The sequence below is a fragment of the Xenopus tropicalis genome, chromosome 5 (genome assembly GCF_000004195.4).
Source record: "Xenopus tropicalis strain Nigerian chromosome 5, UCB_Xtro_10.0, whole genome shotgun sequence".
NCBI classification, from domain to species: Eukaryota; Metazoa; Chordata; class Amphibia; order Anura; family Pipidae; genus Xenopus; species Xenopus tropicalis.
The window spans coordinates 82,414,588-82,430,090 of NC_030681.2; the positions used below are offsets into that span (position 1 = coordinate 82,414,588).

The 15,503-nt window shown below is 38.2% G+C and overlaps 1 protein-coding gene across 2 annotated transcripts; it reads left to right on the plus strand.

Annotated features, from left to right (window-relative positions):
* Nucleotides 1–3,936: 3,936 nt before the first annotated feature.
* Nucleotides 3,937–12,235, plus strand: coq3 (coenzyme Q3 methyltransferase). Of its 2 annotated transcripts, none has more exons than XM_031901583.1 (7): nucleotides 3,937–4,030; nucleotides 5,195–5,285; nucleotides 6,349–6,498; nucleotides 7,037–7,136; nucleotides 9,285–9,527; nucleotides 10,120–10,279; nucleotides 10,698–12,235. In XM_031901583.1, the coding sequence occupies exons 1-7, from the start codon at nucleotides 4,003–4,005 to the stop codon at nucleotides 10,883–10,885; spliced, it is 960 nt and encodes a 319-aa protein (XP_031757443.1). In that variant the 5' UTR covers nucleotides 3,937–4,002; the 3' UTR covers nucleotides 10,886–12,235.
* Nucleotides 12,236–15,503: the final 3,268 nt, after the last annotated feature.

Genomic DNA, 15,503 nt, shown 5'->3' on the forward strand with positions numbered 1-15,503 from the left:
AAATTAAGTTCTTCAAAATAGTGTTTAACTGTGACCCACAAGCCAGTCTATGTCTACAAGTAAATACTGTTGTGTTTTCCAAAATTCTTCAGTGAGGTTGGCTGGTTTGGCACTAATCCAAATGATTCCACAAATTAAACTGCAAATGGCTAGTGACACTAGATGGCAGTACAGTCTCTTAGACTGCATGATGCAGGCTATAGCTGCTCGAAAGAGAGGCTACCGAACAAAATGAAATCACTGCTGAAGGTTTAAGTAGATTTTGTTTTTCGTATGTGTCTAACTTATCTAAAACTTGGCAAAGGTAAGGTGTTAACCCAACAATAAATAGAGCCAATCTTGGAGGCTACAAAATTGTCCATCATGGAATTGAAAGACACTCCTGGAAGACATTTTGAAAGCCTTCGTTGGTGTCTTACGGATGAATGGTCACATCTCAGTATTATTTATTCACAGGTTGATGATATGACTTTCAACTACATTATATGATACATATACAGGCACTGTTGTCAAGCATCTAGATGCAAGATTCTTTGATAGGTCAAATATTTCCTGCTTTTCAGGTGTTCAGTGCAGATGCTTCAGATCCAAGTCTGTCAGTTACTGACATCCTGATCATTTGTCTATATTGCTGCAACTCCTCTCTGTCTCATTTGCTGCAACATGAACGGGCTGACGTGGTGCACCGGCAGATTTTCTAACCTACATCCATATATATGCCAATAACCACACAATCATTTTTCATTTATTTATTTTTAAAAAACTTGCGTGTTTGTGGGAATTATGAGTACCTGCTTTATTAGAAGAAGCTAATTGGCTTGGATGTTTGGGAATATGGGAGGAAACATGCAAAGACAGTGAGAACATACAACTAATTTAAAACTATAATGTTTTCATCCTATTTAGTGTGCTTGTATTTTGGTTATTAAGCTCTACATTTTCTCTGTTTGACCTTTTCATTCTTTAACTCATAATTTCATGATTTTGGTCACCATGTATCTTTCATTTTATCCCCATAGATTAGAGACTAGGTTGTTGGGCCATGCCCACTTTTTATCCACAATTTTAAAAAGTGGCAGGGTGGTTGGAAAATTGGCAAAAACTAGGTCTGTGAACTAGTCGACATCATACCAACATTTTTACAATATTTTCCCCTCACTGACCCTTTTGTAAATTCCCCCCCATAGTGATAAGTAGAGATCTTTTATCCCATCTTAGGGTAAAGACACAGAGCTACTAGTAGCAGCTACAAGAATAGACAATGCTGATCATTTACCGATAATTGTGTCTGCATTTTAGCTGAGGAAATCCTCCGTATTGTCTATGGCAGGGTATTTTCTGGTGTTTAGTAGCCATCACAAGTAGATGCTACTAAGTAGCCCAGTGTGTCTTCACACCCTTAGGTTATGTATTTTTTTTTATCCTGCTAGAATATGAATCAAGGATAGTGTTGTTGGTAATGGGGTTAGTAATTAGTGCAGCAGTATGCACTTTACCCCATTCAATACCCCCCAACAGTACAGTCCCAATTTCAATAGCACAGCCTGCTGTCCTGTACTGTTGCTTGAATGTCCCACAAATCGCCGCAATGCCTTTTATTCCCCCCTCAACAGGATCTTTAGCCACAGTTTTTCAAGATAAGATTGATGTTATGGCTGCTCCGGGAGAAACAGAAAGAATGCAGTGTGAACTTTGCCGCTGTGATACTAAACGGTCCTGCCTGGTTTTATTGCTTCTGCCCTTCTCTTGCTCTCACTCCCCTGCAGCCAAGTGCATGCTCCTTGCAGGTTAGTGATGCTTTCCTGTCGCTGCTACCAGTAGCTCAGTGTGTCTTCACTCTTAGGCTAGCATTCCCCCAACCATGGTCATCCTTCCTATAACAGCTGCAGAGCCTGATGTTGAGTTACAACTCGCAGAATCTGTTGGGCAATGTTGGTATTTGCAGTTTAGCTTCCCATGACGCTACAGTTGCAGTCCCTTCTCTTCACACCATCTTGCCATGGACACAAGCTCACAGTAACAGACCATTTTCTGAACACTACCTTAACTATATATTATAGAGCAGTGCTGTCCAACTTCTGTGGTACCGAGGGCCGGAATTTTTCCGACCTACGTAGTGGAGGGCCGATAATGGAAGCCAGTTTTGACTACTCCCCTTTTTGAAACCGCACCCACTTGAAACCACACCCATGTTATTACATGACCATACCCGTATTAATGGTTGTAGTACAGCAAAAACCTGCCATACTCTGCCTGCCCTACCCTGCCTGTGTGTGCCATACTCTGCCTGCCCTACCTTGCCTGTGTGTGCCATACTCTGCCTTCCCTACCCTGCCTGTGTGCCATACTTGGCTGGTTTGTGCCATACTTGGCCTGTGTGTGCGCCATACTCTGCCTGCCCTACCCTGCCTGCATGTGCCATACTTTCACTGTGTTTGCCATTCTTGGCTGGTTTGTGCCATACTTGGCCTGTGTGTGCCATACTCTGCCTTCCCTACCCTGCCTGTGTGTGCGCCATACTCTGCTTGCCCTATGATGCCTGTGTGTATGGCACACACAGGCAGTCTACAGTGACACAATGCTGGCACTGCTCCTACAGTCTGCACAATAACTATATATTAAAAAACTTTTTAATTACAGTACCGCCTCAGTATATGTTCCTTTTGTAGTGTGCAGGGATTATTTGTGGGTTTCTACTGCTCCTGAGGTGTGAACAGGGGAACAATGGGGGTGATTACAGCCTGAGCCTGAGGTGTGAACACTGCAGGGGGTGAACAATACAGAGATTATAAGGTGTGAACAACACAGGGGATTACATATTTAAACAATACAGCCTGATTACAGCCTGAATCTGAGGTGAGAACCATGCAGGGGGGCAGTTACACAGTACTGATACCATTTAAAACTTACACAAGAGTAAGCCATCAAAGCAGCCAGACAGGTGGGGGGCCACACAGAGGGGGGTCGCGGGCCGCCAGTAATATAGAGGATCCATTGTGTCTTTAATGAGACATAATGGATAAATGGCAAAAACTCTAATTCTGTAGGCAATTATGTATAGTATATGGTGCTGGTTTCACTTTGGGCTAAACATTAATCCTATCTGTAAAAATGGCCCCTTTATTGGAGCTCCCTATAGATCCTCTCAGGTCCCTGTATGAAGGGTGTGCATGTCTTAACAGTCCCTGCAAGAAGCACAGTAGGAGGGGGGATAGCCAATCACAGTCCTGCACTTACACAAGCAAAGATGGGCTTCAGTTCCCTATCAGGTCAGCCCTAGCTGCTGGTTGGTTTCTATCCTACAGTGCAATGCACTGGTCAGCTCCCCCCACATCCAGAGAATTCAGCCAGCAGGAAGTGGAACAGATGGGAGGGACTAGTAGGGTTTTGGGAGAATTTCTCAATCAGTCTGAAACACAACTTTTTAAAGCAAATTTTTCTATATTTAGAGGAGTATAATTCACTAGTACATTATTATTTTTTATACAGTACATGTCTCCTTTAAAAACCTAGTATGTCTTAAGCTGCCATTACAACCATGGTTATATGGTCGTGGCATTTTGTAGGCATGGCCAGGCACAATTTTGGCGAGCTAAATTCTGAAGATCTTTTTGCCCCTCTTTATAATTTTCAACTGTTAGGAGGAATGCCATCTAAATCAGGCGTTTCAATTATCTTCAACCCCCGTTTCTCTAATTCTACAGTTCGAATAAAAGAAAATATAACTGGGTGCTTTTCTGCAGCACCAGAGTACAGAAGTTCAGAATGGTACGCACATCAGTTTACATTTAGCCCAAGCACCGTAGCAAAGGGCAGGTTTATAGATTACTACTGTTTTGCGAAGGCGCCGAGCCGGTACTAGCCTAAAATAAATATAGGTTTGAAGCCCACGTGATTATAAAACGCGCTCACAGCAACGTCAGTATAGGGTCTACGGAAGCCGACAGGTCTCCCTGGGCTAAACACTGAAGCTAAAATTACGCTCCAGTACCGTATTAATTTATGTATTCGTTTGGGTGTACGAATCAACGTACGTAACCAGTGTACGGTTAATCAAAACGCCCTGCTATTAATAGATAATTTGCTAGTAAGAGATATACTACGCCGTACGCAAACACAGCTTCTCAGTAATTTCCGGGCAAGTCTCCTGGCAGTGCCCACAGTTGGGAGGGGGGAAGATTGATAAGTTCCGTTTTCAGAACTCGCTAATGAGTAGTAAGGAGGGATAGAGAAAGTGTGGGGATGGCTACCTGGTTTGGTCGCTTCTGTCTGTCTCTGAGGCCGGTTCGGGCCCTGTATGGGCTGCGGAACAGTTGCACTGCTGCCTACCGGGGGTACAACACCAACCGGGGTGAGGCTTACAAACCGCATTACACAGTGACCTTCTCTGTCCCCTGGCCTTTCTGTTGGAATGAGAATATCTACGTTTTCATTTATTTATTACAATCCCCGAATACCATTTTATCAGCCGAGTGGCAGCTCCTCAGCAGTCAAAGCTTTAGAGATACTAGTTTTAACAGTCAAGGGGCAAAGAGGCTGGGGCTGCAACACCTGGGATCAGAAATTGCCCTGTGTACTGCAGCTATTTCATCACGTAAACTCGTAAATAAATGTAATACTTAGCAGCACAGGTATTGCCCGTCTACTGGGCATTTAGTAAAAATGTACTGTATATGTGTCCCACCAATGTGTACGGTAGAACCCACTTTTTACTTTTTTCAAGAACCCAGAAAGAAATGGTGCAAAATCACGGGAAATGCATAATGTGTTATAATATTGTTGGGACCACAAAAAAGTGTAATGTAGTTTTTCTGTATATGCCTTCATCTCTCATTGTAGGTATTATTTTTGCAAACACTAGATAAGAAACATTAGGCAGTTTGCATATCCCTTTAAATGAATCTTCATTCTGAAGCCATAAATTACATGGATGGATAAAAATTATACTCAAGGGCTTAGGGGTGAGCAGCCATGTCCATGTGTCACTAAGGTGTGTGCAGGTTCAGGCTTTCAACGAAATAACAGGAATACCCCAAAGCGACATTTTTGGTATTCCTTGCATCCTTGCCATGCAACCACCCAGTCTTTCCTTTGGTCAGAGAATATTTGTAAACATGTTTCCATTGTTAACATATCCAGATATAACATGTCTCTATTAAAACTTTTTTTGGGTATTTTGTTTTTTTTTTTAAAGCTACGTGTTCATTACCTTACCTTCAGAGAGGTTCTTGCTTGTTGCAAGACAGAAGTGGCTCATGCAATGAAAATGAAAACAGAGGAAACATGTAAGTTTGTCCTCTGATAGTTAAAAACCTATTTGAGATATTGTTGGCAATAATACATAAATGTACTTATTGTATATCACATTATTTTGCAGTGTGGGTACTATTTAATCTTTATAAGGCATCACCATGTTACTGACAACTGTAGAATAAATGCAGTTCCTGCATGTACGTACATTAGTACATTCAAGTATACTCAAATACAATAAAGGGGGCCCAGTTCCAGATTTATGCAATTTAGAATTTAAAGAGACAGTGCACCTTCATAAACTATATTGCTCTGAAACAGTGTACCATTAAATTACTCTTTCCAGTTGTTCTGTTTCCCTGAAATTTAGGGTTTAAAAGTAAAACAATTTACTTATTGTTCTGCTGCTGAGAAAAGTATTATTGAATATATTAAATTGATGGCTTGCTAAACTGTTACAATCTGTCTTCCTGAGCTGTTACTGTTTCTGGCATGTGAATACCACCTGAGTGCCGCAGTCCTCATAACTGTGTGGCTGAAAACATGTTTGCTATGTGCCCATTTAACAGTAATATATTAATGTCTGATAAATTCTGTAATGGAATTTGCATTTTAAGTGATTTAATTTTCATTGCTTATCTATTAATAAACATAGTTTAAGGCTGATGCCGCACAGGACTGATTCTTGGCCTGCAGAAAAACGTTTGCTGAGAATTAGCCCCTCCAGTGGCATCAGCAAAATCTTTTGCGGTTTTAGCCGATATCCCCACATGTGCCTGCACCCAGGCAGACACAGTGCTTTTGGGTGCAGGAAAGGTAGGAGGCTGATGCCAGCAGAGGTGCTGATTCTTGACCTGAGTTTTTCTGCAAGCTAGGAATTAGTCCTGTGGGCATCAGCTTAGAAAACCCTTGAAAGCATTTTTGTACAGCGTAAGAGATAAACATAATCCTACATCATTATTTTATAGTAACTGTTGCATAGGTATTTTCAAGATTTATTTCCATTTTACTAAATAGAGCCTTGTGTTCTTGCAAATGTGTTCTTGTTTTTTTCTGTTCTAACATGGTAGAAACCATTTAACCAACCATTTCCTCCAGATGTCATAATTTCAGAATGTATGCAACTTCACAGACTGTTGATCCTTTGGAGATGAGAAAATTCCAAGCTTGGGTGCAAAAATGGTGGGATGAAGAAGGGATGTTTTCTGTCCTACATGCCATGAATGATATACGTGTGCCCTTTATCAGGTACCAAATGTATCCATATACCACATATGCAGTTTAATGTTTACCTATTACAGTGGTTTTCGTACACTTTTGTGTCAAGTACATTTTTTTGTAGGGCCCACCTTAGCCTGATAACAAGGTTACAGATATCTAGAAATATTGCTGTATTTCCCATTCTGCAATAGTTCCAAAAAAGTCTCAGCATAACTGACCTTCAACTAGGAGAATCTAAAAGAGCAATTTGGTATTCTAAATGTAACACTAACTTGGCTTCAAACTGGGTCCCCCCACTTAGCTGCTGCACTATGCCGCCAGTTAGGGGTGCGGGCTACATCTTACAGTCTGGTATGTGCACCAACCTATGGATATCCAGACTTCAGCATATGGTTTCCCAAGATACACACCATGCCCAGGTTTATTTCTATTATCACTGATATGTATATCAAAAAAGAATTGTATTCTGTTAGCATGTGCTTTACTGGAGAACTAAAAGAATATTGCATGTATGTAAAGTAATAGAAGATAATTTCCCTTTAGCCATTCTTGGTTATGTTCCTAGAGACAGCCTTATGAGCAGGAACTATGAACATGATGTTGGGTGTCCACTCTCTGGTGTAAATATTCTAGATGTTGGATGTGGAGGAGGATTGTTGTCAGAGGTAATTTAATATTTCTAATAACTAAGAGTGCTAAGCTAACAGTGATGTGCCCTGTAACATGTAGCCTCATCTCTTCAACACATAAACAACACTAGTGCAACTTTTCCAGAGATCGCAGTAACTGTCTTACATGGTAATGTCCGTGACACCAATATTATAGCTTTTTAACAGGAGTCCTTTTTCCTATGTAGTTTTATGTGTGCTGCTGCTCAAAGGTTATTATCATGTTTAAATATATTAGACTCGCATATCGAATGATCACTTATTAAAAAAACTTGAATATTTAATATTGACAATATGGCTTGACTTTGCCCAGGACAACTCCCATTGACTTCCATAGAAACTCACAAGCTTTACATTTGAGTTTTTAGATTGTCTGCACTCAATAAATACCAGACAATAGAGTTTTCAAACCATAACTCAAATTCGAGTCTTTTAAGTGCAAAAAAAATTGTATCGAAATTAAAAAACAAACTCAACCATTGATTAATCACCCTCTTATTGAAGACAATCCAAAAACTCGAATGTAAAAAAAATCTAAAAGCTTTTTCTATAGAAGTCAGTGGGAGCTGTCCTAGGCAAAGTCACGCCATATTGTCAATTAGAATGTACCAGTTTTATTTGAGTTTAAAACTCGAAAATTCAAATATTCAAGTTTTTTTTTAAAAATTGCATGAATTTACCACTTTAATAAATAAACAAAATCCGATATGTGAGTTTAATCGATTTAGAAAAACTGAATTTAATTTACAAATTTGAAAATTGATCAATAAGCCCCCATAATAAATACCAGACATTTGAGTTTTCGAACCATAACTCGAATTAAAATAAATAACCAAGCTCGACTGTTGATAAAATAGATATTGAAGAGATTCACCACAAGCTCAACATTTGCCGTAAGTCTAATAACACTCACCAGACAATTGGATGTTTTCTTTAAACAAAAACAGAAAAAAAGACTAATAAATACTACCTGGTCATTAGTTGATATGGAATATCATTACTGGAGAGTTTAAAAGGGTGCTTAAAGGCATTTTTACCTTCTTTTGAGATTTGTTGTATTCCCAGGTTGATCTAATGTCTCCCTTATAGAACTCTACCCATGGGAGCACATTGAACAAAGATAACATTGTAAATGTCCAATTTTATTTGCATGTAGTGTTTTTAAGTGTCATAATGGGCTACAGTGCAGTTGAATAAACAAAAATCGCCCACTGGACTGGAACACAGGTAAAAATGACTGTAGCAAAAAAAGTCCCCAAAGCCAACTGTAAAGAAGTCACTTATGATGATAGACATTCCATTACCAATTTTGTTAACTAAAGAATCATCTCACCTTTAAATGAGTGTGTAGGATGGTTTAGACAGCATTATTTTAAGACCATTTGCAATTAATCTTTATTTTGTATTTTTAATATTTTAATACTTCTGTGTACCCCCCCCCTCCCAACAAACAGACAGCATTTTTAGTTGCAGGCTAAATACAGATAAGATAGGGACACCAATATGTCATTGGTCAAGACCCATACAAAATAAATTCAAAGTGAATATGCCCTTTTAAAGAGTCGGCAGGTTAAGAAGACTTGTGTCATTGAAATGTAACATTTTTACTGCATAAAAAAAACTTGCCAATATTGACTACTCTAGTCAACTAATTACTCATTAAAGGTAACAGGAATTTGGCTTAACTTTTTAAAATGTTTCAGATTTACATCTCTGAATGTTTAGATTGTTGAGTGGAATGGAATGCGCTTTATTTTTGTGTCATGGAGCAGATTGATTGTACAGGTATGGGACCTGTTATCCAGAATGCTCAGGACCTGAGGTTTTCCAGATCAAAGATCTTTCCGTAATTTTGTTCTCCATAACTTAAGTCTGCTAAAAATCATTTAAATATTAAATAAACCCAATAGGATTGTTTTCCCTCCAATAAGGATTAATTATATCCTAGATAGGATCAAGTACAAGGTACTGTTTTATTATTACAGAGAAAAAGGAAATCATTTTTAAAAATTAGAATTATTTTCTTATAATGGAGTCTGTGGGAGATGGTCTTTCCGTAATTTGAAACTTTCTGGATAATGGGTTTTTGGATAAGGGATCCCATACCTTTATTGATAACTATACATGATCTTTCTCTTATTTTAGCCTCTAGGCCGGCTCGGAGCTTCAGTAACAGGAATTGATCCTTTGGAAGACAACATTAAAATTGCTGCGCAGCACAAATCATTTGATCCTGTGCTAGACAAACAAGTTCAGTACAAATCATGCACAGTGGAAGAACTTGTGGATGGGCATTTGGGATACTTTGATGCAATTGTGGCTTCAGAGGTTTTAGAGCATGTTGCTGATGTTGAGTCTTTTATCCAGAGCTGCTTCCAAGTATTAAAAGTAAGTCATGCAAATAATATCAGCTAGAGACAAACTTATTCCACTGGCATGTCTGTCTGTGGGCTGTAATAGGAAAACTGGTATGAAATATATCAGTTTCAAAGAATACCCTTCAAATGGGATGTGAAAACAAATGTAATGTTGTTAAATGAAAGGAAACTTAATTTTTTTTTGTTTTTAATGTACAGTAATACAAATTTTCATAGATATTAGTTATTTGTAAATATATTTGCTATTTAAAGCAGTATCTATATCCTTTGTAGTAATGGGCGAATTGTAAATTCTCTGACTCACACCCAACCTTAACACCCTCTAACCTAACCATGACCAATTTTGATTTATATACCTGAGCACAAGTATATAAGCAGTGCTGCAAAGTCATTAAAGGGCTTGGGACAGTGCAGAGAGGTTGGGAAGTGGCCAGGAGAGTCTGCGAATATTGAGCGCAACCTCTGGGGGTAATTTGTGTTATATTTAATCTGGTAATATCTTAAAAATAGATTTTCAAAAAGATTTTAAAATCCTAAAATGATCTTGGGAAATAGATCTAAAGTTATAGCTACTCATATTTGTTCCTTTTTTCTGCTGAAAGCCAGGCGGTTCTCTATTTGTTACAACAATCAACAAAACCCAGCTCTCATACGCTTTAGCCATAGTCGTAGCAGAGAAAATATTGGGCATTGCCCCAGAAGGAACTCATGACTGGGAGAAATTTATTCATCCTGAAGAGTTAGAGCGACTACTTGAATCAAGCAAGTATCTTTCTTTTATAATATGTGTTTAGTATGTCGTATAGGCTGTCCCATAATAGAGTATGCACTTTCTGGGTTAATCTTAAGGCAAATGGCACATTAATGTTGGTCCACTGGTACATTTATGCTAATAGAGGAATCCATGTTACTGCCATATACCTTTGCTTCTTACATGAATGGAATCTACCTGTGACCATTTGTTTCTATCTTAAATATTTTTGATCCAAAATCTATTGTCACCAGTAGTGTCAGTAATAGAATGCTTGGAAAAGGCAATATTGTGTGTTTCTCTAATGATGGAAGACAGAAGAGGAACACTGTGTGCCATTAGCTTGAGGTGGACGTGAAAATGTACTGCCTTAAATCTATATTATGATTGTTTTAGATGCCTGCATAATGAGTCATTTTTGGTTCACAGATGGCTTTGTTGTGGAATCACTGAAAGGAATGCTGTACAATCCTCTGTCAGGTTCCTGGAGCTGGATAAGTGACACCAGTGTTAACTATGCAATGCATGCTTTGAAAACAGTGGCACAAGAACAGCCTACCGATATGGGAGGGGAAAGTGAGCAGGAACAGCAGAAAGTGGCAGAAGCCTCTGTATGAGGAGACCAGCTGACTGTTTGACTGTTGCATCCTGAAGAGTGACTTTTTCTGTCCTTATGTGGAATTTAGTAAAAACTAAAGTGGTAATTGAAAACCTGCAGAATACTTTGTGTAAAGATGCTTGGTTCCTTACGAACATAGACTCACTGCCACAATTATTATAAGAGTGTTACTGTAACCTCAGAAGACCTCAGAGTAATGTAATTATAATATTTATTGCGTAAAACTACAAGGATGATAAACACAGTGTTTTGCAGAAGATACAACACAAAAATACAGCAACTGACTTATAATGAAACCAATCATCTGGTTGTATGAGTAACAGTGCCATGGGTATTGTTAAGCAATGTTATTCTGTAATCCCACATAAATGTACCATGTTGTGAGACAGTTCATTAGAGTCCTTTTTGTGGCATGAGCTGATGCACTTGTGGTTTCTACCACTATTTTATATTCAAAGGAATAAATGTCAACCTTAAAGCGATACTGACAAATTTCAGATTTTAACATTAACTTGTTAAAATTAATGCCCTGCCCTGCACTTACCTAGCTGTATTGATCACATATTAGTTACCTTGGTTATATCCAACAGTACTATGCCCAGCTCTGTCTTAAGATAAAGTTGGACTTGGCGGACAGATGTAAACTCTACCCTAAGCCATTTGAATCTTTCCATAAACACCACCACTCCACTAAAGGCTGACATCACTCTAGAGCTGAGGGGTTCAACAGATGTGAATAGTGGGGTGCAGACATATTAGAGCAGTTTGGAGGCAGAAGGCTATTTTTAAAAATGAAAGTGGCTCCCACTTATTCCCTACAGCAGGGGTCCCCAACCTTTCTTACTCGTGAGCCACAGTCAAATGTAAAAAAATTTGGAGAGCAACAACAGTATCATAAATGTTCATGGAGGTGCCAAATAAGGGCTAAGATTGGCTATTAGGTAGCCTCTATGCACACTATCAGCTTACAGAAGGCTTTATTTGGTAGTTTTTTATTCAACCAAAACTTGCCACCATGTCAGGAATTCAAAAATAACTACCTGGTTTGGGGGCACTGAGAGCAACATTCAAGGGGTTGGTGAGAAACATGTTGCTCACGAACCACTGGTTGGGGATCACTGCCCTACAGAGACACTCCTGCAAAAATTTAAAGTTGTCAGTATTGAGAATTTTAGATGTTTTGCTGACATTTATTCCACTATTACATATAAATTTATATATGTTATAATATATGTGTGGTTAAGACCGTGATAAACTGTCTGTGGCTTTTACTACATACATGGTACATACAAGGCCATTCAAAATACAGAATAAAGATATTTTAGATGTCTGATGCATCATGATGACAGCTACTGGCTTTAGACAAATGATTGCAAACTGTTGCCAAGATGTAATTGAAAAACACTGAGTAATGCTTATATATATGTTTTGTTTACTGGGTTACATTTTTATTACGCTGTCATATATATTATGTTTGTCGACAAGCCATCCATTTAAGTGTTTCTTAACATGTCAACCCCAAAAATAATTTTTTGCATAATGAAAGAAAACATAATTCTAAGCAACTTTCCAATATGAAATAATTAAAAATTTGTTGTGCTTTAAACGTTATTTGTAAATGTAATTGCTATTGAAAGCTGCATTTGCTGAACTCCTGGTTGTTACATTTTAAACAATGTTTCAAAGGTCTTGCTTCTCCAACAAGGCAGGTCTGTCAGTCTGCTGCCTTGTGTTACATTGTTTCAACAGTCAGAGTTACTAGGGCAGAGAATAGAAAGCATAGGCAAACACTGCTTCTAATAGCAATTATAAATACAAATAACTCAAAAACCATTACAAACTTGTAATAAATGTATATTGCAAATTCTGGTTTCTTTTATTAGGCAAAAAATTATATTTTGTGTTGCCTTGTCCTTTAATTATAAAGCAAGAAAAGGCATTTCTACATCCCCAAGCAGCTGCCTCTTCTACCTACCCCTAGTTCCATCCCTAATATATATATATCATAGTATGTATAATTTTTCTCTTTAGTTTTTGGCCGGGCAAAGTTATACTGACAGCTTTTATCCCCACTCAAGCTCACTTGCTCATCACAACAGTCCACCTTCCACTCGCCACACCAGTTATCCTGCATGTTTACTTACCTGCCTCAATTTCATTATATTGAGCTCTGAAAAAGAATATGCATGTCTGCAGTCTAAAAATAAATAATTAAAAAAAAAAAAAAAATGAAAAAGGAGAAAGTGAGGGCCCACTAACAGTGTGGCCTGCAGGCTGTAGTGATATTACCCACTATATCTAGCTAGGCCAGTCTGTAAAAATATATAGTAAGGGTTCAAGTGATGAAAAGCGACCCATTCATTGACATGCTACATGTTTTAATAACTTGTATTTTTTTCTGTCCTTTACATTTTTTTTTTTAAAATATCCACTTCTCATGGTAATTACCATTTATTTTAATAATTTTTAATTTTTACTGTTATAACATTTTTGTCTGCATTCCCATTCTAATTTTTTTTTTATATCTCTTTATCTTCCTTCTGTTCATCCTTTTCTGCTTTTCCTTATTCTGCCCTGATTTCCCTCATTACCGTCTTTGCAATTGCCTTACTTTTCCAAAATGGCAAAATTAACCCCTTAACAATCAATTAGGTCAATATTTAAAGGTGTATAAGCTCCTCTTTGTTTACTGAAGAATATTTATTATTGCTTATTAATTTAAACATACAAAATTGCTCTCTATAAGACAAATGTGGCAAGAAAGGGTTGCCAAAAACATACCTTCCTAAGGGGCTGATTTACTAATCCACGAATCCGAATCTGAATGGGAAAAATTCGGATTGGAAAACGAACATTTTGCGACTTTTTCGTATTTTTTGCAACTTTTTCGTAGCCGTTACGACTTGCGCGAAATGACTTTCGTGAATTGTCGTGACTTTTTCATAGCCATTACGACTTTCACGAATTTTCGCAACTTTTTCGTATTGAGCGCTCGAAAAAGTCGCAAAATACCGATCATTACGAAAAAAACGCATTCGGGCGCTTTTCGGACGTTCATGGATTAGTAAATGTGCCCCTAAGTGTATGAAGCTAAGGATTATGGGTCTTGCAGTTCCTCTACAAGACTGCAGTTTAATCCACGAATCCGAATGGGAAAAATTTGGATTGGAAAACGAACATTTTGTGACTTTTTCGTATTCTTTGCGACTTTTTCGTAGCCGTTACGACTTGCGCGAATTGTCGCGACTTTTTCATAGCCATTACAAATTTCGTGAATTGTCGCGACTTTTCCATAGCCATTATGATTTTCGTGAATTGTCGCAACTTTTTCATAGCCATTATGACTTTCGTGAATTGTCGCGACTTTTTCATAGCCATTACGACTTTCACGAATTTTCGCAACTTTTTCGTATTGAGCGCTCGAAAAAGTCGCAAAATACCGATCATTACGAAAAAAACGCATTTGGGTGCTTTTCGGACGTTCGTGGATTAGTAAATGTGCCCCTAAGTGTATGAAGCTAAGGATTATGGGTCTTGCAGTTCCTCTACAAGACTGCAATTTACTATTAACATTTTCTGTGGGCAATGAACCAACAAAAGCTTTGAAATGCAGCTAGGGTAAGTGTTTTGACAGAGATATTTACTGATTTACCCACAGGCACCCTGTACACATGTCACAGTGTCCCTACAATCAGTTTGTATGTTGTATGTGCTGATGGACAAAGTGGCGCCATGTGCAGCTATGTGGAAGTGCTAGCAGTGCCTTTAGACAAAAATACCTTTAATGAAAGGCACATAATTATGCAATAACTGCCAACCCATATGCTTTGCAGGTGAAAATGACCCCTTATGAACTGAAGTTGAGGACCAAGAAAAGCAAATCCACAATTGTCTCAAAGGGGACTTGTCACCCAGACATAAAAAGCTGTATAATAAAAGTCCTTTGTAAATTATGAAACCTAAATTCTTTTTTTTTATTAAAGGATCCATACCTGTAAAAAAAAATGTATTTAAAATCTGAGCTGTCAATTATATAGTGCCTATTATATATTGGCAATTACCCTATGACAAAATGATTTTTTTTGTTAAAAAAAATGGCGTAATGCAACTGTACACCAGCTTTAACATTAAGTAAATTGTACTCCAGATTTATATGCGGAAATTTGGTGCTCTAGGTTCAATAAAGTGGGATTCTGGAAAGAATAGCATCCACCACTCCTATGTCGCGCGCATGCACATAATGAGCAAGCAGGGAGTCTCGCTCATTATGTACGCTAATTAGCATGGCCTTGCTCTGGCAGGAACTGTTATTTTTTTTTTTTAATTGTTTATGCGGGCTCTATTAGCTTGCATCCCTGGTGGGAGAAGCAAATTTAGGGTGATAGGTACCCTTTAACAGGGCTGGACTAGGGGATGCAGGGCCCACTGAGCCCCCATACAAGATTTCCCTTGACATGGTATGGTGGCTTGTCAATATTATGATCATTTGCTTTATGAAATCTCACTGAAATAATATAGATTGAAGATATTTTGCAGAAGCCTGGGAGTGGAGTGTGCCTTTGTTCATATCTGGTATTTTTACTTTTCCTTTAGTAGTCGTTGTTTGTCTATATATT

Bases quoted from the DNA above. Each gene is read 5' to 3' on its own strand.
- coq3 (XM_031901583.1), top strand. From the start codon at position 4,003: ATGTATTCGTTTGGGTGTACGAATCAAC. The intron at 5,286-6,348 runs GTAAGTTTGTCC...CATTTCCTCCAG, and splicing joins AATGAAAACAGAGGAAACAT to ATGTCATAATTTCAGAATGT. The intron at 9,528-10,119 runs GTAAGTCATGCA...TTCTGCTGAAAG, and splicing joins GCTGCTTCCAAGTATTAAAA to CCAGGCGGTTCTCTATTTGT.